Genomic DNA, 27,104 nt, shown 5'->3' with positions numbered 1-27,104 from the left:
CCAAGTGAAGCCTCCTGAGGTTTTTTTACCCAAATATAAGCAGGGAATTACTGATGAAGCAGCCTACTTCCCAAAATGCTCTAGAAAGTTCTCTCAACCCAAAACCCTTCTGCCTGGAACAATGGGAGCAGCTGTAAGTAAAATTCCCCCTTGACAAAGGGACCCAAATTATCTACAAAAACCAGGTGTGAGGGTGACGAGCCTATATTCAGTGTTGTGGATGGAAGTATCTCAATGGGACGGTCCCTCCTCTGTCATGGCACCTGAAACCAGATGCACAGACCCAAACAAGACAGCAAGCAGAGCCATCATAAAAGTGACAGCGTGATTTAATCCTGTGGTGTATTTGCGTTCCTGGAATCCTCATTACCATTTTATTTTAAGGACATCTCTAGTATGAAAGAATGTAAGTGTGAGTGTGTGTGTGTGTGTGTGTGTGTGTGTGTGTTCTTTGCAGAGATGATAAATGTAGCACTTAATGACCCAGAGAATATACTACAGAACTCAATAGATACTGACTGACAGTAATAAATACGTCCCATACGTGGTGGTTTATTTGCATCAGGCCCTATGCTAAGGAAGAAATACTCTATAAAATAGTGCTTTACAATATGCAGGATGCTATAAAATGGTACCTATTGGTATTTTTTATTCTAATATTCTAGACTGTATTGCAGAATACTTGTTTTTATTTATTAACTCCCAGTTTTGCAACCCATGGAATATGGAGTTTGCTATACACCTTCTCCCATCCATGCCCAGGCCTGCCTGGTAATTCCTCTGACCCCTGCCTCTGCAGGCAGAACCATCATCATGTCCACTCACCACATGGACGAGGCCGACATCCTCGGGGACCGCATCGCCATCATATCCCAGGGACGGCTCTACTGCTCTGGAACCCCACTGTTCCTGAAGAACTGCTTTGGCACAGGCTTCTACTTAACCTTGGTGCGCAAGATGAAGACTATTCAGAGCCAAGGAAGAGGCTGCGAGGTTTGTGTCTGTCCAGGGGAAAAGCCTGTCCTGGGTGAGAAGGAACGTCATTCCAGACACTTCTACCCAAATCAGACTCCAGCCAGCAGAACTGACCTCTTTGTTTCTGGAACCATTTGTAGATTTTGATAAGAGAACATTCTGAACTCTCCTACAGAAATGCTTTAACCAACTAGTTTAAAAGACCTGAAATTGTTACAGGCCAGAATCCTAAACTACACATGTGGTTTCGTGCAACATAGAGGGAAGGAATGACTTATTCTGCAAAGTTACACTGTTTAAAGGACAGTAGTTATTCAAGCTTCCTTTTTTCATTCAAACATTTATGTTAGCTAATTAAACTGTAATTTCATTGGCAAATGAAAGCCGAGAAAAAGCTTCCCTAGTAACTATAACCTAGAAATGTTGATATGAATAAAATGCCAACTAGCAGAGACCACCTCAGCGTGTCAAGAATCCCAGGTCCAAGTGTGGGCTTCAAGGTGAACAGACTGTCGCCTTAAGCAAATTCCTTAATTCCTCATTGTTGTTGGGTTTTTTCCACATAGAAAGTGCAGCTGATAATTGCCACTCTGCTTCCCGGGGATGTGGTGAAGATAAATGAGATAAAGTATGATAAATGTGCTTTGGGCTGCTAAAAAGGCACTGCTCACCTTCCAGTTGTCCTGTCATGCTTGTTTTTATTGTATTATAGTATTATTTATGCCTTCAGCCCTGTAGTTTAGGTGTCTGGGTTTTCCAGTCCTGGGTAGATTTCCACAGCCCACTGTGCATCCCCGGAGAGGGAGAAGCAGAAAGTCTCGCATGGGCTGACCTACAGCTGTCACATAAGTGATGACAAGCCAAAGGAATCCTTCAATGTTCTCTCGGTGCCTGATTCACACACTGTCAGAACGAAATCAGCCAGCCACACCCTGAAATGTTCAGATGAAGTAATAAGATTAAAACAGTGAAGAAAAATGTGTTGACCACACTTGGTGCGAGACACAGAGCATGGCGGTGACTGCAGTGGGCATCTGGGACGTCAGGGGGCGCTGTAGGAATGACTGCCGTCCATCTGTTGTAGGGGACCTGCAGCTGTGCGTCTAAGGGCTTCTCCGTCAGATGTCCAGCCTGTGCTGAGCCGATGACTCCAGAACAAGTCTTGGACGGTAAGGACTCAAGCAGGCTGTACCTTGGTCCTGGTCTGGCAATCATCTCTGGGTCTTGCTGGTGTGTCCAGCTGTCGAGCATTTCAATGGGAGCAAAGAGAACTCTCTGTGTGCTTCTCAAGCTGACGGTCATGCAGTTGCTCATCTTCTTCTTTTGAGTTTTTGTCTCCTCCTCCATTCCCAAAGAAAGTTGAAGTCTTGGGCTTACAGGCCCTCTCCCTTTAATGAGGAACCCAGTCTTTGTTTACTCCTAGCCCTTGCCCATACTAAGCCTGCATTTCTGGGGTCCCCCTGCCTGGATCCAAGCCACTTTCCCCAGTATCAGGAGAGGAGGTCTTCCAAAGGTGCCAGCTGGAGCCCTATGAGCCTCGGCGATGCACAGCCCTCACAGTGAACTTCTCCAGAGAGTCAGGTTGCATGGTGTAGATGCCAAACCTGTGGGTTAATGCATAGCCCTGTTACACTCCCAGATTTTCTCTCAGGTTCCTAATTTTGAGTGATTCTCCCTTGGATTAGATACAGTGTGTTAAACCTTGTAAGGGGCACCTCCAAAGCAACTTAGCAGCAGCAGCAGCAGCAGCCACCTCCAGAAAGATGCAAAACAGAGACTCTCACTGTGGAAGCATTTCTGATACAGGACCTGACTTCCTGGCCCCAGAGTGCTTGTCAACAGCTCTTTCTATTCTCCAAGCTCTTTCTAGTCTCTGCTAATGCCTGCCTCTCATCCTTTCCTGTTTGGGGGTGGTGGGGAGGGGCCTGGGCGGGAGAGAAGGGAGGGGGAGGGGTTGTCCTCACAATTGGAATACCATATTTCCCATATTCCTAAGTAGGAACAAAACTAAAACTATGTTCTGATCCAAGTTAATGAAGGGGAAAGTATTTGCGTATTAAAGAAAAGACAAAGTTTCCTAAGCACAAATATTTTTCTAACTAAAATCTGAAACAAGAAAACAAGGCAGTATTTATGCACTATGCTTAAAAGCTAAGGGGAAATGCCCAGGGTTGCATCATATTTACTGTCTCACCCTCTCTGGCACTGACAGAACCTGTGATGAACACGAACATATCTTCTTAGAACATTTCTGTGTCTTTTTCCTAGTCTGCCTTGCTGTAGGCCCCTCCCTGCTTTCCAGATAATTTTTTTGAAATGAATATGTTTAATTCCTGGGGCTTTCCAGGTGGCGCTAGTGGTAAAGAACGTGCCTGCCAAAGCAGGAAACATAAGAGGCATGGGTTGGATCCCTCGATTGGGAAGATCCCCTGGAGGAGGGCATGGCAACCCACTCAACTATTCTTGCCTGGAGAATCTCATGGACAGAGGAGCCTGGCAGGCTACAGTCCATGGGGTTGCAAAGAGTCAAACACAACTGAAGTGAAACACACACACACACACCAAAGTCAATATGCAAACAGAGCCTGCTGGGTGGGGTAAATTTTTTAACTATTACTTTATTTCTAAATAAAGGTTTATTTTCTTTGAATAGAAGAGGGATGATGTGAATAGTGGGAAGCACAGTAAGTTGTTGTGCCCCAAATAAGAGAAGGAAGATAATTTCAGTTCCCATTAGCTCCTTGAGAGGCTTTCCACTCATACAGACTCGCAAACCACACGCACTGGCAGACCCCCTTGCCAGATGCTGAAAGCCCTGCCGCCCTGAAGGACCACTTCTGGAAAGGCTGACACACACATCTAAGACACAATTCCTGGGAATCCAGCAGCTTCAGGTTCGATTTCCTTCCTTAGAGAACAATGAACGTGACCCCGGAGAGCGGCTAGGGCAGAGCTGCTTCCTCCCACGAGGAGCCCTCTAGCCCCTGCATGAAGTCATCTGGAACTGTAGACAATTGAGTCTCATTTGCATGTTTGACATAAAGCAAGCCTTCTAGTCCGGCTAGGCAGAAGGATTTGGGTTGAAAGCCACGAAATCTCTCCGCATGAGTCATTTCTGAAACAAAGAAAAAAGAGAACTCACTGGGTGATCCTGACTCCGAGAGTGTTACTCACAAAACACACAAGACCTAGGCTCTGGGCGCCCAGAATCCCTTCCCCTTTGACCTGCTTCTCAGAACAGTATTCTAGGGAACTATCTGTTTAAATGCATGCTAATTAGATTTTTAACAAGTTTTTTTATTTGTTTAATTTGGGGCCATCCCCTGCAGCATGTGTGATATTACTCCCTGACCAGGATTCAGACCTGTGCCCCCTGTGTTAGAAGGCAGAGTCTTAACTACTGGACTGCTGGGGAAATCTCTAGATTTTTAATTTTAAAGTAACATATGCTCATGCATAAAATTCAATTCTGATTGCATGAGTATATCAGGTAAATACCTGATACTGGATGCTTCCCTTTACCCCATGCTGTGCTTTCTGCACTCCATCCCCTGGTCCTTCTTCACAGTGTCTCAATTTCCTTCTGCATTTCCCGTGAGCTGGGACTTTTTGTTTATTTGAGGAGGCAGATGCAACTCTGAGGGAAGTGGCACAGTCCTCCAAAACGTTGGGCCAGGCCTGGGGGTGTGATGTAGGAAGTGGGGTTCTCATCTGGCTTGGTCACCAGGCCCAGGTCTACTTCTCGGTCAAGTCCCATATACCTTGGGGCTTCCCAGGTGGCATTAGTGGTAAAGAATCTGCCTGCCAACACGGGAGACATAAAAGAAATGAGTTCAATCCCTGAAGCAGGAGGATCCCCTGGAAGAGGGCATGGCAACCCACTCTTGTATGTTTGCCTAGAGAATCCCATGGACAGAGGAGCCTGGCGGGCTACAGTCCATAGGGTCGCAAAGAGTTGGACACGACTGAAGCAACTTGACACACACACACACACACACACACACACGCCAGACCAGAAAAATGCAAGCAATTTTGACTCAGGTTTGTGGTGATTAAGGATGAGCAATATTGATGACAAGAGCTTTCTTACTTGAGATGATGTTCATGATAAGAAGAGCAGCTATCAGTCATCTATGGGCCAGACACAACATTCTCAGTGGTTTCTGCAGATTAACTCATCCAAGCCTCACATGTAACAATAATATGGGTACCACTATTTTTCTCTTATACAGATGAAGAAACTATGGTTTCACCTGCCTGATGTTCCATAGCTAGTAAAGAACAGAACATTTAATCAAACAAAGGAGAAACCTGGCACAGGAATGTTATGTGAGCGCCCCAATGTTACACAGATAATTTGGGGAGAGTTGGCTTCCATCTCCATCTCCCTTTCAGTGCCTGTCACAGGGTCAACTAAGTTAAAAATAGACATGATGGAGCAATATTCCTCCACAAGAGTCACTACTGATAAAGGAGATGGGCCTTCCTCAAACGCAAAACAGAAGAAAGTAGAGGACCTGGGTAAGCTCCCTGTCTTCCAGCTTCTGGAAAACAGTTGATGTCAGCCTTTTTCTTGTCTTAGGGGATGTGAATGAACTGACGGATATGGTTCGCCACCACGTTCCAGAGGCAAAGCTGGTAGAATGCATCGGTCAAGAACTCATCTTCCTTCTTCCAAATAAGAATTTCAAGCAGAGAGCATATGCTAGCCTTTTCAGAGAGCTGGAGGAGACGCTGGCTGACCTGGGACTCAGCAGTTTTGGAATTTCTGACACTCCCCTGGAAGAGGTGAGGCAGAGACTCCTGCTGGTTTCTGTCAGGCACCAGAGAGGAAGTTCCTTGCCAAAGTCTAATACAAAAGCCTAGAAGGGAAATTTCGTGAAAGCAAAAAGCCATAATTCCTTGCCCAAGCATAGCAGCTGTCTTCACTTTGGCTTGCTTCCTCCTGCCTTCATCCGTACTCACACATATTTCACATAGCTGTGGTCACCATGTGCACACACTTCTGTATTTACAGAAGAATATGTTCTTAGATAAAGAGTCATAATGTATTCCCTTCCCATTATGAAGCAATACCCAACAGAACTGAGCTTGGGTTAGATTTTTTGGAAACTGGGAATGCCTAAACCAAATTTTCTTTTTCCTTCTGGACAGATTTTCCTGAAGGTCACAGAGGATTTGGATTCAGGACATCTGTTTGCTGGTATGGTGCCCCCCAAGTGTGCAGTTTGTCCCCTCACTAAACCCTCATGCTCTATCTCAAAAACCTAAGGAAAAACTCATGAAACAACAAAGTGGACAAACACTCCTGCATCCTATTTATCTGACCCCCAAATGACAGGCCTTTTGAGTTCTTGGTTGTATGACACAGGAAAGGCAAGTGGAATTGGGTCCAGGTGGGAAGATGCTAGATGAATCGGGAGTCTTAAGAAGGTCAGGCTGGGAGCTCTGCCACCCTCAAGCTCCTCACCCCACTTCCTGGTCTCCTGTTCCTTCCACATCACCACCCTCATCTTCTCCTCTTCTCTCTACCAGGCCTCTGATCCACTCCTGCCGGCATGAGTGACAGCTCACAGAGTTCTTAGAGATAATACAATCCAGATGCCAGCTAGGACCCCCTGGCCTCTTTGAGATGGAGATAAAATGGTTCTGAGCCCTCATTTACTGCCCTAAGGAATTTTGAAACTGTGGGGACCATAAAGGTTGTGGGTTCTGGGGGTTTCTCTTCTATATGTGTGAGCCTGGACACCAGTTATCCCCTTCCACAATTTCTACCAAATCTCAGAGCCACAAAAAGCACTCATGACTTAAGTGGTCTTTACTGTGGAGGATGGAGAATGGGAGTATGGATGTGCAGGAGGACTCACCTGCCACAACACAGGCCACTTCTGATAGAAAAACAGGCATCCACCCAGTCCGATAGAATCCTCTCCCTGGCTTCTCCCTTCTTGTTCCATTTCCCTCTTGCTGGTCATGGAAAGAGCTCTGAAGGAATTCACCTTTGCTGACGTGGGCACCTGCCGCTGGTCACCTCTTTCTACCCTGTGTGACTACTGCAGCCTTCTCCTGTGCAAAGACTGTTTCCTCTCTGTTTCTGGTGCCTGCTCTTAAGTCATGGTTTCCACCTTGCTTTGTAAGTGATCCCGGCTCTGTCTAGAACTATCAGTGGTCCAATATATCAGCCCAGATGTGTGCCATGATCCAGGTAGGCTGTGTGGTTGCCAGAAGAGGTGGCCCTCCGGGCAGGGCGGGGAGTAAAGAGCAGTGCCCTGGAGGGAGTGAGAGCAGCCCACCACAGGGCCCATGTCTTCTTTCCAGCTCTTTAGACACAGCAATTAAGTTCCCTCAACTCACCCAAGGGCAAAAACTTCCATTAACCAAGACCAGAATGAAAACATGATAATTTATATTAGAAACTATGATGAACTCAAGAATTGGGGCCTTTAATCTGCACAGAGTGCTTCTGCTTAATAATTAGTCCTCTTAGAAGAATAAATAAATTCGGAGAAGGCAATGGCACCCCACTCCAGTACTCTTGCCTGGAAAGTCCCACGGACAGAGGAGCCTGGTGGGCTGCAGTCCATGGGGTCACGAAGAGTCAGACACGACTGAGCGACTTCCCTTTGACTTTTCACTTTCATGCACTGGAGAAGGAAATGGCAACCCACTCCAGTGTTCTTGCCTGGTGAATCCCAGGGACGGGGGAGCCTGGTGGGCTGCTGTCTATGGGGTTGCACAGAGTCGGACACGACTGAAGCGACTTAGCAGAAGCAGCAGCAAAAGAATAAATTATACATCAGAAGAGTGATCATTCTGGATCTATTAATAGAATAGGATGTTCCAAAGAGACAGTCAAGGGTAGGAGTTGAGTGTAGCCTCTACAATGAAGCAGGCCAAACACCAAACCTGAATTCTATAATTTGTTGATTGAGTGGCTTTGGGTAGATGCATATGTGCTAAGCTGCTTCAGTCACGTCCGACTCTTTGCCCGCCAGGCTCCTCTGTCCATGGGATTCTCCAGGCAAGAATACTAGAGTAGGTTGACATGCCGTCCTCCAGGGTACCTTCCCAACCTAGGTAGGGATCTAAGCCGCATCTCTTATGTCTCCTACATTGGCAGATGGGTTCTTTTCCACTAGTGCCACCTGGGAAGCCCCCTTGGGTAGATACTTAGCCCCTTTTTTTGTTTCTGAACACTCTTAAGATTTCATTCCCTTAATAACTTCCATGGATAACATATAGCTGTGTTAATTAAATTTATTATGTCATACATTATATCCCTAGGGCTTATTAATATTTAGTTTCTTTGTACCTCAGTTTCCTCGTATGCCAAATGGGGATGATAATAGTATCCACCTTTGAAGGTTGTTGTTCACTCACTCAGTCACGTCCAACTCTTTGTGGCCCCATGGACTGCAGCACCCCAGGCTTCCCTGTCCTTCACCATCTCCCGGAGCCTGCTCAAACTCATGTCCATTGAGTCAGTGATGCCATCCAACCATCTCATCCTCTGTCAACCCCTTCTCCTCCTGCCTTCAATCTTTCCCAGCATCAGGGTCTTTTCTAATGAGCCAGCTCTTCACATCAGGTGGCCAAAGTATTGGAGCTTCAGCTTCAGCATCAGTCCTTCCAATGAATATTCAGGACTGATTTCCTTTAGGATGGACTGGTTTGATCTCCTTGCAGTCCAAGGGAACTCTCAAGAGTCTTCTCCAACACTACTGTTCAAAAGCATCAATTCTTCAGCACTCGGCCTTCTTTATGGCCCAACTCTCACATCCATACATGACTACTGGAAAAACCATAGCTTTGACTAAATGGACCTTCATCAGCAAAGTGATGTCTCTGCTTTTTAATACACTGTCTAGCTTTGTCATAGCTAGGTTATTGAGAGAATTAAATGAGTTAAAGCATGCTAAGTCTTAACACAGTGTGCAATTCTGGTAATGATTCAGCAATACCCTCATCTCAGCACTTACAAATATCTCTTACCTCAAACTTAGCCATAACTTATACTTTACAAAAAACTAAATATCCATTGTTTTATTTGATTGTTGCTATAGCCTTATGAGGCTGGTAGGGCAGGGATTGACCCCATCTGGGGAAAAGAAAGTAAAAGTGTTAGTCACTCAGTTGTGTCCATCTCTTTGCAACTCCGTGGACTGTGGCCAACCAGATTCCTCTGTCCGTGGGATTTTCCAGGCAAGAACATCTGGCTAAACAGCTCTTATAAATTGGATGACTTGCCTTAAAGTCATATAGGCCTCTCAGTCTTATTCCTTGGTCTCAGTTCTCAAATCTAGGGCCCTCGATTACACACTCCTATTTTTCAGATTGTCTCCCATTTTTCAGATTGCTAATTGCATTTTTCTGAAAGGGCTCTGTTTTTGAGGCCAGTGTTTTTCTGGTCTTGTCTTCAGAGTCTGAAGGAGCTGTGGCTGTCTATGGAGCTGCACGGCACCTAGAGACTCCAGGCCATTTCTGAAGGATGTCTCATTGCCAGTGGCCTCTAGAGGGTAGCAGAGAGCCAGGGACAAACCGGCCTGAAGCCCTCGACTCTGATCTGAACAGGGGCCTACAGCCTGGATGGGCTGTCAGGGAGAGTGCAGCTCAGAGGACAGGCATGAAGACAGGCAGCAGAAATCCTGCCAGAGGGAGGGCCAGCCACAGCAAAGGCGTCAAAGCCGAGTCCAGATCAGAAGGGAGGCAGAACTGGGGCGCTGGTGCTGAGTAGTCAGTGAGCCTGCAGATGGTCACCCTCCAAGTAGTGAGCCTGGCACACTGCAGGTGCCTGTGGAAATTAGCTGAAAGAATGACTCAGCTGACCCAGCTCCCTCTGCAGTTGTTCTTGTCCTGGAGGACGTTAGGAGAGAGACGTGGGGGCCAGCCAGCCGTCCTCTAACCTCTCTAGGTCCAACACCACATTCTGCAAGAACATTTTAATTGGCGATGATACACTCTAGCTTCAAAATAGCTGATGACTTGCAATGGTTTATAAAGCACATTCACATGTGTTAGCTCATTTAATCTTCATAATAACCCTTTTGTTTTTTTCATTTTACAGAGGAGAAAACTCAGACAGATTGAGTCATTAAGACAAATTTGCGCATCTTGTTAGTAGAGTCAGAATTCATACCCAGGTCTCCTAACTCCTAGTTTATTGGTCTTTCTGCTTTCTACTTCTCGGTGACCTCTAAAAATATAGAAAGAACCAAGCTGACTTTTTCTTTTCATGTACACAGGTTATACATGAATATATTTTGCTGTTAAATTCAAATAATACAAAAAAGGCTAACCCTTCCCACTTCATCCCCTGCCCCGTCCAGCTCTGCCCCTGAAGTGATCTTTTAACAATTAACAGGTATTCTTTCAGAATTTTGCACATGGGTACACACTGTGAGTGTATGTGTATACATAAAACATGTTTCTTTCCATGTGACACATGTGCTAACATAAATATGATCTTATTACACGTATTGTTCTGCAACTTTATTGTTTTTATTTTTTGCTTATGTGTTTTGAACCTCTCTGTCTTGTCCTCTTTATGTAGAGATTTTTAAAGCATTTTCAGGCAATTCTGTCTAAAATGATTTATATCAGAAAGTAGAATTTAAAAATTTTTCTTAACGTTTCTGACAGATATTTTGTTTCTAACTTAGATGAAGGGAAAACTAACACAGTAAGGAAAAAATTGACCTTGTGAATGTTTTTCTAAGTTACTCATTCCATCTTCCAAACCAGGAGGCCCTCAGCAGAAAAGAGAAAACATCAACCTTCGAAACTCCTGTTTGGGTCCTAGCGAGAAGGCCAGACAGACTCCCCAGGGCTCCAGCAGCCACCCTGGGGAGCCAGCTGCTCACCCGGAGGGCCAGCCTCCACCGGAGCAGGAGGGACACAGCCGACTGAACTCAGGAGCGCGGCTTGTCGTCCAGCATGTGCACGCTCTGCTGGTGAAGAGGTTCCAGCACACCATCCGCAGCCACAAGGACTTCCTGGCGCAGGTATTACTGCAGTCTTTGGCTGTGCCTGTTTGCTGGTGGCCTCCCTGGCCTCCCCATCCTCTCCCAGGCCTTCTTGTGCATGTGGGGTCAGACATGGCCACGGGTACCATCTTTGGCTTCTGTCAGCTTTGTTTTCTCCTTGCCAACCTCTGCTTCTTCTTGGTAACATGAAGCTTCTTTGTAAGTATTCTAGTACACTCAGCAGAGAAAATAGCATAATAATGAAAATATTAATATTGGTTTTATTTTTACAGGGGAAGGTAAAATCATGTTTTTATTCATTTTTTGCAGACCCTACGTCATTGTCTGCTTTTTCTCTTTAGATTTTTTGTTCAGAAGCAGAAACTCTGGTTTACCTCTGGCTGAGCACTGGCCTACTTTAGGGTTCAATAACTGGCCTGCTTTAACTATCCTTCAAAGGGTGGAATGTTCTCTGTTCTCCTTTACAACTTGCCTTTGCACATCCTCCCATCATGTTAATCTCTATTAGGGGCTAGTTATGAGGCTGCCAGATAAATGTTTAAAAGATGTGTGTGTGTGTGTGTGTGTGTGTGTGTGTGTGTGATACCATAGCCTAAGTTACCATGTTTATTTTCCCACAGATTGTGCTGTGTGTGTGTGTGTGTGTGTGTGTGTGTGTGATACCATAGCCTAAGTTACCATGTTTATTTTCCCACAGATTGTGCTCCCGGCCACTTTTGTGTTTTTGGCTCTAATGCTTTCCCTCATCATCCCTCCTTTTGGTGAATATCCTGCTCTGACCCTTCACCCCTGGATGTATGGACAGCAGTACACCTTCTTCAGGTGTGTAGACTCATCCCAAAGGTCATCATTCACCTCCTTGGGTTGTGGGGCCCTTGGGTCCCCTGCTGCTTGGTAGGGCCCTGCCCTTCCACTCTGGGACAGTCACCAGTGTGGATAGGGGTCCTCAGGCTGCCCTCGGAAAGAAAGATAATTTGCCACCTGGGAAAGGTGACCTCCACATGGACAGCCAAGACTGCCAGGAGTAAGGAAAGAGAAGGCAGATGGTGGGTGAGTGGGTTTAAGTTCCCTTGTTTTGAATTGCAGACACGATGTGGCATCAGACCACTGAGTATGTTCAGGCAGCCTACCTACGCCCTTCTCAGGAGACCCAGAGCCCCATCAAGGCAGCGTGCTGTGCCCTGTGTACATGCCTGGCACACAGTACCCATTCAATAGACATTTGTTGAGTTCCATGTTGGTGGCTTTGATCCTCTGTCCCAGTCACACCTCCACTGTCTGTGCCCCTCTCACTCTGTCTAGCATGGACCAGCCGGACAGCGAATGGCTCTCAGCACTTGCAGATGTCCTTGTGAATAAGCCAGGCTTTGGCAACCGCTGCCTGAAGGAAGAGTGGCTTCCGTAAGTCCCTATGCTCCCCTGCTGTAACACCAACAGCTGCCCTGGGAGAGCCCAATAGTGGGGGCCTAGGACAGCATGGTTGGCGAGACCCCATCTATATTACTCAGACACTTCCGTATCCCTGAGCAGCACTCACTGGGCCTCTCCTTCAACACCTGTGTGCAGGGGTGTTCACTAGCTTTCAGGAAGCCTCTGCATCACTGGATAAGTCTCTATTTCTATAATTCTCAATGAAGTTCCAAACTGAGTTGACATATGCTACTCACAACTTCTTTGAAAGGAATCTGAAGGAAGAAGGAGAGAGATGGGGGTGTGCAAGTAATTGGACCTAGAACGGCATTACTTACACATATGGCCAACTGTCAATATTGCTTTCAGTGTAGAGAAGAGAGTTCTAGAGGAAAAGTCATGCTTTCATTCATTGGTGGTTGAAATACACCAAGAATTTAAAATGTGCAGTATAATTTTAAATGCCTTTTTCATCTAGTCTTTTTCAGAGTTATTTGTGAGGACCAAAATAGACTAATTTCAAATTCTTGTATTTGTTCCCTTAACAGAGCTGCCAGCAGATAAAAGGAAAATTATATCATTCTAGATAATCCTTGCCTAGACCCACACCACCTAGTCAATCAACAAAATTCTAGTCTTGATTTTTCTTGAGCAGAAACCTTAAAGGGTAGGAGAAAATGCATGGGTCTGAGGAAAGGGAAGAAATGGCTAAGAAGGAAAGGGCTAGGTGCTATTTCTCATTTTTAGGAGTTTTTATAAACTTTGGATCTGACTGTGGAATATTCTCTTGTCTTCCATGAGGGAGTTCCCCTGTGGAAATTCAAGCCCCTGGAAGACTCCATCTGTGTCCCCGGATGTCACCCACTTGCTCCAACAGCAGAGATGGACAGCGGACCAACCTTCACCTGCCTGCAGGTGCAGCACCAGAGAGAAGCTCACCATGCTCCCTGAGTGCCCTGAGGGCGCAGGGGGCCTCCCACCCCCGCAGGTACCTCCACCCTCCGGGGGCCACCAGGGCCCTGAGCCTGCCTGCAACTGCAGCCATTGCACCTCTTGAGTTTCTAGACAACTACCATTTCAAACTAACAGCTAAGTGAAGGACTAAGTGAGGCTCTGGGTCCTCACCAACTGAAGGAAGTCACTGACCAAAAGTTTCATTTCCATTAAACACTCCCATTCAATCTAGTAAGAAAATATCTTTGAGTATTGAGAAAATAATATATCGTGCATGCTTACTGTAGAAAAATTAGAAAATACAGAGAAGTCAGAACAAAAAGATATCACCCTATCACTTGGCAATAACCACCAATAATATTTAGTTTTTATTTGTTCAAACAGGGTTATATTCAAAATGTTGTCCTGAAACCTGCAACCAATAACATATCATGAACATATGTCCACATCAGTAAATATACATCTACCTCATCATAGCATGCCTGCACACTATCCTACTGTTTGGATTTACTTTCATTTATTTCATCTCTCACTGGAGAAGGAAATGGCAACCCAGTCCAGTACTCTTGCCTGGAAAATCCCATGGACAGGGGCGCCTGGCGGGCCGTGGTCCATGGGATCGCAGAGAGTCGGACATGACTGAAGTGACTGAGCAGGCAAGCAAGCCTGCATCTCACACTGCTGATAGGAGCTTTCCTGATAGCTCAGTTGGTAAAGAATCTGCCTGCAATTCCTGGGTCAGGAAGATCCTCTGGAGAAGGGAAAGGCTACCCTCTCCAGTATTCTGACCTGGAGAATTCCATGGACTGCATAGTCCATGGAGTCGCAAAGAGTTGGACATGAAGGAGCAACTTTCACTCATTGCTGAACATGTAGGTTTTCAATTTTTCTCTGTTATAAACCATGTTGTAGTGTCCATTCAAGAGCACACTTGCTAACAATCTTGATTAAGAAGTTTGCCATGTGCTGTGTTATTGACATGCATACACATACACACACATGCAATCTATGTTAGAAATCTATGTTTCTCAAGGATATCAGCAATCTTGGCTCTGAGTGGCATCCTCATGGAGTTCTAAACGCCATAATGTATCACAATGAGCTTCTCCATGAGGTTTCAGAGACAGTGAGCTGGGCCAGAGAAGTCTTGTTTTGTCTAAGGTTGATAACAGGCCTCCAAGCTAACTAGGACAGAGCTGGGTCCTATATGGTCATCTCTCATGATTTGCCAATGAATGAATGAACAAATCCCCAAGAGGCAGTGGGATGAGCACCATCATTGGCATCAGAGAGCCATGGACGGGTTACTTGGCCTCTCTAATAAATTGGAGATAATTTCCTCACTTATAAATTGAAGATAACTACACTTTCTTAGGGGTCCCAGATAGCTCAGCTGGTGAGGAGCCTACCTGCCAATGCAGGAGACATAAGAGACGTGAGTTCAATCTCTGGGTCAGAAACATCCCCTGGAGGAGGGCGCAGCAACCCACTCCAGTATTCCTGCCTGGAGAATCCTTATGGACAGAGGAGCCTGGCAGATTACCGTCCATAGCATCACAAAGAGTCAGACATGACTGAGGCGACTTACCATGCACGTCTGCCTCTGGGTGGCACTCTTCACACCTCAGGTTCATGACAGACTGGAAACTAAATGCTATGTATTCTTATATTTAAAGTGCCACCTGGTGGTCAAACTCATGCACTTTTGAATTCTCTAAAATCTTTTGATTACCTTGAGTTCTAGATGAATTTTCAAAGTGATGTAAATTGTAAGGCACTGTTTGACTTTTTTCATTCACATCACAATTTATTGTGTCAACTCTATGCCAGATACTATTCTGGGTGCTGGGGACAGAACAGCTAACAAGTCAGAAAAAGTCCTGGCTCTCACAGAATTTGTATCCTATCCTACAGACAAAAACAAGTAAACAGATAGACTGGAAAGAAAATTTCAGATAGACATGAAGTTGTGAAGACAATACTACCATGTGTAACTGGATACAGAAAATACTTCTCTATGGAGAAGGAAATGGCAACCCACTTAAAATTCAAAAGAGATTTTATTTAGAGAAACTGTTCTAATTAGAATTGTTTTTCATTTAGATTCATAATTGTTGAGAGAAAAGAATTCACTGTAAAATAATGCCAACCTATATAATACTGTAATAAATTATTTTGTACTTAAAAAAAAAAAAAAAGAAAAGAAAATACTTCTCTGAGGAATAAACTTTGGGCTGAGATTTGAACGAGGACAAGTTAGCCCTGAGAGGTTGTCCAGGGAGGGGGAGGGAATGCGAGGTATGCATTTGAGAAGCAGAAGTGGGGAGGTCAGGAAGCAAGGGGGTGCCTACAGGTAAACTCAGCCTTGGTAACGAAGTAGGATCTGATCCTGCGGCTCATTGGAGTGTGGTAAGCAAGGCAAATGGTATATTCTGATTGATTATTTTTTTGAGCTCAGTCTGGCTCCTGAATGGAGAGTGGATTGTGGAGGGCCAGGGTGGACGCAGAGCCCAGTTTGGAAGTGTCTGTAGACGTCCAGGTGATGCCTGGGTGGAGACTTGGTCTAGGGTGATGTGGCAGGGCTGGAGACGTGCAGACGGGTTGGAGATGGATTCTGAAGTGAGAACTACATCAATGGAATAAAGGAAAAAGAGGGCTCGGAAGTTTCACATCATTGCTGGGGGAACTAGGGAGACACCAATCCTTTACTGTCTTCCCGGTAGTTGAGTCTACAAATGATTTTTGGAAAAGAACAAGTAGTTTCACCTCAAATTCAGAAGTAATTAATGCAGATATGTCCTTGCTTCAGAGAATACAACGCAGCACTGAAATTCTGCAGGACCTTACAGACAGGAATGTCTCCGACTTCCTGGTAAAAACATATCCTGCTCTTATCCGAAGCAGGTAAGATACTTTTTTGTACTTTTCATCCTGGCTCCCTTGGGAAAATATTAACTAAGATCAGAAGATAATTTCCTCATGACTTTTCAACAATCAGGGCAGTGGAATTTTTTCTTTTTCCTAATTTGAAAGTCTCAACTGATAGAAAAGACAATTGGGGCATATACCAGTCAAATGCAACTTATGATTAATTTTGATTTGTTTTTGGTTTTGTTTAGGCCAAGCAAAGTTTAACCCATGCACTACTACAAGTAAAATAAGAAAGTATAGAATCTTTCCAAAATACAGTCTCATATTTTAAGTAGTTCAAAAAGAGAGGTGAAGTTTGGAGGGAGGAAGGAGAGTAAGGGGGACAGGGAGAAGACAAAGAGACAATTAAAAAAGGAAAAGTAAGAAGCGACACGGAGAAAGGAAACAATGAGACCAAGATAGGAGCGAGACAGTGGGAGAGAGTCCTTGTGAGCCCGCAGGTTGTCCAGGTTAACTATACCTGTTGTACTCTAACTGTGAATTAGCCCCGGGATGACTGCCCTTTCCAATGCCAGGCACTCCTCTCATCTCTGCAGCTGTTCTCATTGAGCTCCATCCAGGATGGACCAACTTCAGCAGCCCCATCACAGCAAACAGTGAGACAAGAGCATGCTATGGAGAGGGTTATAGGGGACCCTGGTCTAAGCCCCATGTTCTCTGGAATTTTAAAATAAAACATACTGTCTAACTCTAGTCATGTTTTCAGTGGCTTCCCCTCCCAGTCCCTAAGCGAAGGATTAATGGACTCAGTTAACTACAACACACTGCAGATGGTGAAAGCAGCTGCTGAGAAAGGAGTGCCAAGCCAGCAGTTAGCAAATGAGGAATACCATTGAGCACGAAAATACCAGCAGAGTGCATAGAATTTATTCAGTAATGCAGTAAACAGTGACTGCATCCCACCCTTTGTTCTCAGGAGCACATTTGCAATGTGAAATTTGGGATTTTGTGCTTTGTGACCAAGATAGCTTGTGCGCCTGCACTATGAGGACTAGAGCTGGTTCCGATCTTGTAATTTTGTCCCTTGTTGGCTGGAAGTCAGTCCCTTAACTCTGCACTAGGAGTGATTCAGAACTTTCTCCAAGTGTGCAGGTGATTATGAGAGTCTCACTCTTGCCGGGTGCAAGAGGGGAGGGCTGTAGCCTTCATTCCACGCTGCCAGGATCATTGTCCTGTTTCCTGGGTCCAGATCATCTGACAGATAACCTTACAACAGGGCCAGAAGGAAGGCCCAGCAGTCAGGATGTGACGGGAGGGCAAGGGTTAGGAAACATCAGTCTTTGCTCCACAGATTTTTTTTCAGGCTAAGCCCTTGGCCTGTGAGGGGCTATCAGGAAATACAAAAATGCCCCTGAAGACTGGGACAGCCCAGTGGGCGTTTGGGAAAGAAAGTTAACACTCCTGTATATTTGTTGTATTCACTGTATGATTTGTTTCGGCTTTCAGTTTGAAGAGCAAATTCTGGGTCAATGAACAGAGGTAAGAAACTATTTTTAAAAAATTAAAATCTCAGAGTGATCTATTTTAAATTACTGCACATTAAAAAAGTCACACCTCAAAGTCACCTGGATGAGCTGTTCCGTACGGGCCCAGGAATTCATAAGACATGTCTTAAGGGACATGCGGCTACAGACACCCTGCACCCAGAACATGCTCAGCAGTGAATCTCCTCAGAGGACATAAATGAGGGGGGATACTTCCTGAAGAGGAGTTCTGGAGCACTCTCCCTCCAGTTCCCTCAGACTTCCCTGGTGGCTCAGACGGTAAAGCGTCTGCCCGTGATGCGGGAGACCTGGGTTCGATTCCTGGGTTGGGAAGGTCCCCTGGAGAAGGAAATGGCAATCCACTCCAGCACTCTTGCCTGGAAAATCCCATGGACAGAGGAGCCTGATAGGCTACACTCCATGGGGTCGCAAAGAGTCAGACACGACTGAGTGACTTCACCTCACTTCCTCCCTCCAGTTCAGTTCAGTTCAGTTCAATCAATCAGTCATGTCCACCTCTTTGCGACCCCATGAATCGCAGTACGCCAGGCCTCCCTGTACATCACCAACTCCTGGAGTTCACTCAGACTCACGTCCATCGAGTCAGGGATGCCATCCAGCCATCTCATCCTCTGTCGTCCCCTTCTCCTCCTGCCCTCAATCCCTCCCAGCATCAGAGTCTTTTCCAATGAGTCAACTCTTCGCATGAGGTGGCCAAAGTTTCAGCTTTAGCATCATTCCTTCCAAAGAAATCCCAGGGCTGATCTCCTTTAGAATGGACTGGTTGGATCTCTTTCCAGTCCAAGGGACTCTGAAGGGTCTTCTCCAACACCACAGTTCAAAAGCATCAATTCTTCAGCGCTCAGCCTTCTTCACAGTCCAACTCTCACATCCATACATGACCACAGGAAAAACCATAGCCTAGACTAGATGGACCTTTGTTGGCAAAGTAATGTCTCTGCTTTTGAATATGCTATCTAGGTTGGTCATAACTTTTCTTCCAAGGAGTAAGCGTCTTTTAATTTCATGGCTGCAGTCACCATCTGCAGTGATTTTGGAGCCCCCCCCAAAATGAAATCTGACACTGTTTCCACTGTTTCCCCTGTTTCCCCATCTATTCCCCATGAAGTGATGAGACCAGATGCAATGATCTTAGTTTTCTGAATGTTGAGCTTTAAGCCAACCTTTTCACTCTCTCTTTCACTTTCATCAAGAGGCTTTTTAGTTCCTCTTCACTCTCTGCCATAAGGGTGGTGTCATCTGCATATCTGAGGTTATTGATATTTCTCCTGGCAATCTTAATTCCAGCTTGTGTTTCTTCCATCCCAGCGTTTCTCATGATGTACTCTGCATAGAAGTTAAATAAGCAGGGTGACAATATACAGCCTTGACAGACCCGTTTCCCTATTTGGAACCAGTCTGTTGTTCCATGTCCAGTTCTAACTGTTGCTTCCTAACCTGCATACAGATTTCTCAAGAGGCAGGTCAGGTGGTCTGGTATTCCCATCTCTTTCAGAATTTTTCAGTTTATTGTGATCCACACAGTCAAAGGCTTTGGCATAGTCAATAAAGCAGAAGTAGATGTTTTTCTGGAACTTTCTTGCTTTTTCGATGATCCAGCAGATGTTGGCAATTTGATCTCTGGTTCCTCTGCCTTTTTTAAAACCAGCTTGAACATCCGGAAGTTCACGGTTCATGTATTGCTGAAGCCTGGCTTGGAGAATTTTGAGCATTACTTTACTAGCATGTGAGATGAGTGCAATTGTGCGGTAGTTTGAGCATTCTTTGGCATTGCCTTTCTTTGGGATTGGAATGAAAACGGACCTTTTCCAGTCCTGTGGCCACTGCTGAGTTTTCCAAATTTGCTGGCATATTGAGTGCAGCACTTTCACAGCATCATCTTTCAGGATTTGAAATAGCTCAACTGGAATTCCATCCCCTCCACTAGCTTTGTTCGTAGTGATGCTTCCTAAGGCCCACTTGACTTCACATTCCAGAATGTCTGGCTCTAGGTGAGTGATCACACCATCGTGATTATCTGAAAGTGAAAGAAAAAGTGAAAGTGAAGTCGCTCAGTCATGTCTGACTCTGCGACCCGTGGACTGTAGCCCACCAGGCTCCTCTGTCCATAGGATTCTCCAGGCAAGAATACTGGAGTGGGTTGCCATTTCCTTCTCCAGGGGATCTTCCCAACTCACGGATCGAATCCAGGTCTCCCATGTTGAAGGCAGATGCTTTAACCTCTGAGCCACCAGGGAAGCCCCACGTGATTATCTTGGTCGTGAAGATCTTTTTGGTACAGTTCTTCTGTGTATTCTTGCCACCTCTTCTTAATATCTTCTGCTTCAGTTAGGTCCATACCATTTCTGTCCTTTATCGAGCCCATCTTTGCATGAAATGTTCCCTTGGTATCTCTAATTTTCTTGAAGAGATCTCTAGTCTTTCCCATTCTGTTGTTTGCCTCTATTTCTTTGCATTGATCGCTGAGGAAGGCTTTCTTATCTCTTCTTGCTATTCTTTGTAACTCTACATTCAGATGCTTATATCTTTCCTTTTCTCCTTTGCTTTTCGCTTCTATTCTTTTCACAGCTATTTGTAAGTCCTCCCCAGACAGCCATTTTGCATTTTTGCATTTCTTTTCCATGGGGATGGTCTTGATCTCTGTCTCCTGTACAATGTCACAAACCTCGGTCCATAGTCCCTTAAATCTATTTCTCACTTCCACTGGAGGTTCTAAAACCTCCAAGCAAATAACAGTTTATAACAAGAGCACAAGTACCCTATACCCTGGCACTCCTTGGCCCATTCCATTTAAGGCTCAAGGAGTTTGGCCCAGCCCCAGACTCACCCTGTTCCTGAGGTATCTAGGAGGTTCATGTGGTTCCTGAGGTTTGAGAATCCTCCAGAGACAGTCTACAAGTGAGCTGGCCTCCCTAGGCTCCCTCAGGAACAGGGCCTCTAGAATTAATGTGGAGCTGATGTTGACTTGATTTCCTGGGCAGGCTCTAGGCCATGAAAGTAAAATTCAGCTTTTAGAGTCATTCGCTAGAAAGTAGTGAGGGGCCTCAACTGAAGCAGAAAGGTAGGGAGGTGGGGAGGACAAGTTGAGTCTCTGAGAAATAAAGTTCTCCTCCTCCACCTCCCCTACTCAATAAGTTAATTTTGTTTGTTGAGATGTTTGGCTTTTATGCTACCATTGAAGAGTTTTAAGCCAGAGAGTGACACGCCCAGGCCAGTGTTAGGGCACCAGTGTGGAGGATGTGTTAGACAGGGAGAGACCAAGGCTAGGATCGCAGATGAAGACCAGATAGGAGGCAACGCAGGGAGAGGGGAGGGACTCCCCAAGGCAGGGATGGGTGAGAGGCACAAAGAGAGAATGGCAGACTGGGCCAGGTTCAGTGATGGTGAGTCCTGCACACTAGAAGTACCTGCAGAGTATGGAAGCGGCAGAGGAGAGGAACCACTGGTAGGGGTGGGGGAAAGTCAGGGAAGACCTCAAAGAGAAGATAACACAGGACAGATGAGTTGGAGAGGCACCCAGAGAAACTAGCAGCCCTGCAAAGGCAAAGAGACCACTTGGAGCTTGTGGCGTGACTAGATGCCAGGAATAGGCCACTGGAGGTCAGGCATAAGGAGGGTGAAGTAGGAGAGGTTGGCAGACACCAAGCTCAGAAGGAGTCAGGACTGCACCCTGGAGATAAGGAAGAAGCTGTGAAAAGTTGGTTTGTAAAGTGAAACCATGTTTCCCACTAGTCCAGACAATTCCTGCAAAAATACATCTTTTCCTACAGAAACTGAGAGCTATGATAGCCATGAGGTACACACACGGTCACATGGCTCATGACACAGAGCTGAGGACTTCTTGTTCCCTTCTCAGGTATGGAGGAATTTCTATTGGAGGAAAGCTCCCAGCTCCCCCCATCACTGGAGAAGCACTTGTCGGATTTTTAAGTGACCTTGGCCAGTTAATGAATGTGAGCGGGGTATGTAAACAGACTGGAGATTTGGTGGGACTTTCAACTGGTCATCTATGAAATAGAAATGATCATGAGTGCTAAGAAGAGGTGGTGAGGGGGAGTGGGAAAAACCCTCTTGTTTGTTTTTTATGGCTTTCTAGGGCCCTATGACCAGAGAGGCCGCTAAAGAAATGCCTGCTTTCCTTAAACAACTAGAAACTGAAGACAACATTAAGGTATTGGCCCTGCATGATCTGCCCTAGAGCTAAAAACTCACGTGAGCTGGTGGCTGTTTTATTTTTATTTTCCCAGCTTAATTAAATTCCACTCCTCCTCCTGTTGGAATCTGGCATGAAATGTCTCCCAGCTGCCAAAACCTTCCTCCTGCTCCCATTGTTTTCTTGCAGCTCATTTTTTTCTTTAAACAGCTGCTGTTCGTGCAGAGTGTCCTGTGGAGCAGAGCCTAAGGAAGCTGCCTTTCTGTCCTCTAGGTGTGGTTTAACAACAAGGGTTGGCATGCTCTGGTCAGCTTCCTCAACGTGGCTCACAACGCCATCTTACGGGCTAGCCTGCACAAGGACAAGAACCCCGAGGAGTATGGCATCACCATCATAAGCCAGCCCTTGAACCTGACCAAGGAGCAGCTCTCTGAGATCACAGTGTAAGCCACCGTGCCCCCTGCCTCACAGAGTTCTTGTCACCTTCTCCACTCTGAACACTTCAAGAGGCTTTTCACTAGCAGGAGCTGTCAGACTGGATGGCCAGCTTGTTTAATCAGGTGCACAGAAACATAAGATTCCTTGTGCCAAACAGCTTGGCCATTCTTTCTCCTCACTTATTTGGAAAGTAAGCATATGTCTGGTTCCATTCCCTTTTTGCTTTTGGTAACATATTGCTCCTGGAACGTACACAAATCGTCTCCTTTCCATTATCCAAAATGACTGCCAGTAACTGGGAAGTTCAGTAAATCTTTCATCGCCCTAGCAGTAATTATCTTAGATTCCGGTAATTTCCCCCAGACGGTCAGGCTTTGGACCTGTCAACATATCCCTACGTTCCTAAAGCATAGGCTCAGCCTCAAGCAGGAAAAACGTTTGCAATTTGTAGCATGTTTGCCTTATCAAAGGTCTATATTTGGTGAGAATGCCTTTGTTAGTACAAACTCCTTCTGGAAGGCAGTAAGGGGGCCCTGTATACTCCAAGTGCACTGACCATGCCCAAGAATATGGCTAAACTTGGATCTGAAGCCCTAGGGGCCTTTCTTGGGACACCCACTGAGGCCCTAGACTGAGGAAAAATAGTCTGTGTCCATTCCCACTTAACCTAAGTTTCTCTACTTTCTGCCAAGCCTTTTGAATATGAAATATGAGATAGGAGTCTTGTGATTATAGGGTCAGTATATAAAATAGTATATGTTCACTAAATAAGGTTTATAGAAGAGAGTTTTAAGAACTAAGCTTCTATAACCCAACAATTTAGGGTATTTCCTCTAAGTATTTTTTGGTGTTCCCTCTGATCATTTGTTCTAATCTTACTATGTGTGTGGATCAAGCTATCTGTCATTTTAACAGGGGCGTCGACCAGCACATATAGTGCTTTCGTGGGAATTAGTGAAAGGTACTTCAGGTGGTGCTGGTGGTAAAGAACCCACCTGTAAGACAGAAGATGTAAAGAGACATGGGTTCAATCCCTGGGTCGGGAAGATCCCCTGGAGGAGAGCATGCCCACCTACTCCAGTATTCTTGCCTGGAGAATTTCATGAACAGAGGAGCCTGGCGGGCTACAGTTCACAGGGTCGCAAAGGGTTGGACATGACTGAAGCGACATAGTGTGAACACGTGTTCCTTTGTCAAGGTGGGCGCTGGCCCACACCAGAGTTCATGGCTTGTATGTGAAGGCTGGGTTAGATTTCAGCACAAACTTGCCCCATCAGGCAGATGCTTTCTATCTGATCCAGGAAAGAGTGAATATTGCCAAGTGCCTGCATAACCAGCCTGTTCCTTTCTCACTTAAACTTACATTTCTCTGTGTTCTGATGTGTTTCTTAAATGCGTGATTTAATAATTCATTGCCTTTAAAAATGTATTTCTTTTCACAAACCATGTATTTATTTACCTGAAAATTCAAGAGTATCTACAGACAAATTATTAGAACTAATAAAAGCATTATAGTGCATGATATTTTTGAGGTAAAAATCCATTCCTATACACAACCAACAAATAATTAGAAAATGTAATATAAAGAAAATGTATCTAGACTTTCATATTAACAGGGAACAGTGTATGATATTACATACATTGGTTATATATTACATAACCTTAACATTCAACATCAGCCTGGAAGAGGAAACACACAAATCTCCACCTTCACCTTGACCCAGTTTGATTTGGACAGTCGAGTGGGATGACAAGCTTCAGGTTAAGCAAGGGGGTTCTGGAGGCTGTTCCCTGGGGTGGGGCAAGGACTTTCCAGAGCCTGATCTTGTCCTTCTGCTTCTGCTCCTCCTCCTTCACCTGCCTCTCTCTCCCCGTGTCTCTCGTCCTTCTGCAGACTGACCACTTCGGTGGACGCTGTAGTAGCCATCTGCGTGATTTTTGCCATGTCCTTCGTCCCTGCCAGCTTTGTCCTTTATTTGATCCAGGAGAGGGTGAACAAGGCCAAGCACCTCCAGTTTGTCAGTGGAGTGAGCCCCACCACCTACTGGCTGACCAACTTCCTCTGGGACATCGTAAGTATCAGGTCATGGACCTGCTCTCGCCACCCTGGGCCCAAGGCGTTTGTATCTGTTAAGACTGAAGGAGTACAGCAGGATGGGGCTCTCATATGGCCAGGGCTGACAGAAGGTGCCACGCCCAGGGCCCAAGCTGGGGAAGGACGCAGGGGGCAGCTCAGCAACTGCGGTGGGGAGTGCTCTACACGTTCTGCACAAGGGGCCTTCTGACCCATCAGAAACATCACTGCTTGGCAGGCCTGAGGCTGGCCTTCCTGGGAATCATCTGGAGCTGAAGAGGTAATCTAAAGAGGTCCTTCACCCTGCATGCTCTTCTTAAATCTCACCCCACCCTCAAAGTGGGTAAAATGGAACCGCCCCTGTGGTCGAGTCACCATAAACATAGGATATCCAGTTAAATTTAAATTTCAGATAAAACAATGAATAATTTTAGGTATAGTTTATCCTAGTTCAGTTCAGTTCAGTCGCTCAGTTGTGTGTGACTCTTTGCGACCCCATGAATCGCAGCACGCCAGGCCTCCCTGTCCATCACCAACTCCCGGAGTTCACTCAAACTCACGTCCATCGAGTCAGTGATACCATCCAGCCATCTCATCCTCTGTCATCCCCTTCTTCTCCTGCCCCCAATCCCTCCCAGCCTTGGGTCTTTTCCAATGAGTCAACTCTTTGCATGAGGTGACCAAAGTATTGGAGTTTCAGCTTCAGCATCAGTCCTTTCAGTGAACACCCAGGACTGATCACCTTTAGGATGGACTGGTTGGATCTCCTTGCAGTCCAAGGGACTCTCAAGAGTCTTCTCCAACACCACAGTTCAAAAGCAGCAATTCTTCGGCGCTCAGCTTTCTTTATAGTCCAACTCTCACATCCATACATGACTACTGGAAACACCATAGCCTTGACTAGGCGGACCTTAGTTGGCAAAGTAATGTCTCTGCTTTCGAATATGCTATCTAGGTTGGTCATAACTTTTCTTCCAAGGAGTAAGCGTCTTTTAATTTCACGGCTGCAGTCACTGTCTGCAGTGATTTTGGAGCCCCCAAAATAAAGTCTGACACTGTTTCCACTGTTTCCCCATCTATTTCCCATGAAGTGATGGGACCAGAAGCCATGATCTTAGTTTTCTGAATGTTGAACTTTAAGCCAACTTTTTCACTCTCCTCTTTCACTTTCATCAAGAGGCTTTTTTGTTCCTCTTCACTCTCTGCCATAAGGGTGGTGTCATCTGCATATCTGAGGTTATTGATATTTCTCCCGGCAATCTTGATTCCAGCTTGTGCTTCTTCCAGCCCAGCGTTTCTCATGATGTACTCTGCATATAAGTGAAATAAGCAGGGTGACAATATACAGCCTTGACGGACTCCTTTTCCTATTTGGAACCAGTCTGTTGTTCCATGTCCAATTCTAACTGTTGCTTCCTGACCTGCATACAGGTTTCTCAAGAGGCTGGTCAAGTGGTCTGGTATTCCCATCTCTTTCAGAATTTTCCACAGTTTATTATGATCCACACAGTCAAAGGCTTTGGCATAGTCAATAAAGCAGAAATAGATGTTTTTCTGGAACTCTTGCTTGTTCGACCATCGAACGGATGTTGGCAATTTGATCTCTGGTTCCTCTGCCTTTTCTAAAACCAGCTTGAACATCCGGAAGTTCACGGTTCATGTATTGCTGAAGCCTGGCTTGGAGAATTTTGAACATTACTTTACTAGCGTGTGAGATGAGTGCAATTGTGCGGTAGTTTGAGCATTCTTTGGCATTGCCTTTCTTAGGGATTGGAATGAAAACAGACCTTTTCCAGTCCTGTGGCCACTGCTGAGTCTTCCAAATTTGCTGGCATATTGAGTGCAGCACTTCAACAGCATCATCTTTTAGGATTGGAAACAGCTCAGCTAGAATTCCATCCCCTCCACTAGCTTTGTTCGTAGTGATGCTTCCTAAGGCCCACTTGACTTTACATTGCAAGATGTCTGGCTCTAGGTGAGTGATCACACCATCGTGATTATCTGGGTCATGAAGATCTTTTTTGTATAGTTCTTTTGTGTATTCTTGCCACTTTTCTTAATATCTTCTGCTTCTGTTCGGTCCATACCATTTCTGTCCTTTATCAAGCCCATCTTTGCATGAAATGTTCCCTTGGTGTCTCTAAGTTTCTTGAAGAGATCTCTAGTCTTTCCCATTCTGTTGTTTTCCTCTCTTTCCTTGCACTGATCACTGAGGAAGGCTCTTTTATCTCTCCTTGCTATTCTTTGGAACTCTGCATTCAGATGCTTATATCTGTCCTTTTCTCCTTTGCTTTTCGCTTCTCTTCTTTTCGCAGCTATTTGTAGGAGTTTATCCTAAGTCCCCCTCAAATACTGCATTCTTACCCAAAAAATTTATCAGTTTTTGACCTGAAATACAAGTTTAATTGCATGTTCAACATTTTTATTTGCTAAATCTAGAAACCCTATCCAGGGGCCTTACTTTGATTTCCCAACCAGATCTTCATTATATTAGATGAGCTACCACTTCAGAGAACATGAAAAAAAAGCTATATATCAAATCAGAAGCAGACTACTACCTCAGAATCAGAATTGGTGGGGGAAGAAAGAGGTCAGGATGGGCTACTTTACTACAGGTCACAGGGTCCAAATGACTTGACAGCAAAGGTCTGGTTATAATGTGGGAGTTGTTTGACACCAAT

At 45.3% G+C, this 27,104-nt stretch overlaps 1 protein-coding gene across 3 annotated transcripts in view; it reads left to right on the top strand.

The window, feature by feature from the left end:
* The window catches only part of ABCA4 (ATP binding cassette subfamily A member 4), a 147,058-nt gene that overhangs the window by 94,649 nt on the left and 25,305 nt on the right, over positions 1-27,104 (top strand). For all 3 annotated transcript variants that reach the window (XM_060400859.1, XM_060400857.1, XM_027973917.3), the window contains 14 exons: positions 800-993; positions 2,060-2,144; positions 5,558-5,763; positions 6,130-6,178; positions 10,717-10,976; positions 11,656-11,780; positions 12,261-12,359; positions 13,170-13,356; positions 16,132-16,226; positions 17,700-17,732; positions 21,615-21,720; positions 21,855-21,929; positions 22,185-22,354; positions 24,244-24,421. In XM_060400859.1, coding sequence (XP_060256842.1) covers positions 800-993; positions 2,060-2,144; positions 5,558-5,763; positions 6,130-6,178; positions 10,717-10,976; positions 11,656-11,780; positions 12,261-12,359; positions 13,170-13,356; positions 16,132-16,226; positions 17,700-17,732; positions 21,615-21,720; positions 21,855-21,929; positions 22,185-22,354; positions 24,244-24,421 — 1,862 coding nt within the window. The remainder of the gene's footprint in view (positions 1-799; positions 994-2,059; positions 2,145-5,557; positions 5,764-6,129; positions 6,179-10,716; positions 10,977-11,655; positions 11,781-12,260; positions 12,360-13,169; positions 13,357-16,131; positions 16,227-17,699; positions 17,733-21,614; positions 21,721-21,854; positions 21,930-22,184; positions 22,355-24,243; positions 24,422-27,104) is intronic.

Source organism: Ovis aries, chromosome 1 (genome assembly GCF_016772045.2).
Source record: "Ovis aries strain OAR_USU_Benz2616 breed Rambouillet chromosome 1, ARS-UI_Ramb_v3.0, whole genome shotgun sequence".
NCBI lineage: Eukaryota > Metazoa > Chordata > Mammalia > Artiodactyla > Bovidae > Ovis > Ovis aries.
Note: the sequence above shows the minus strand (reverse complement) of the source record. Positions and strands in the feature narration are given on the sequence as shown.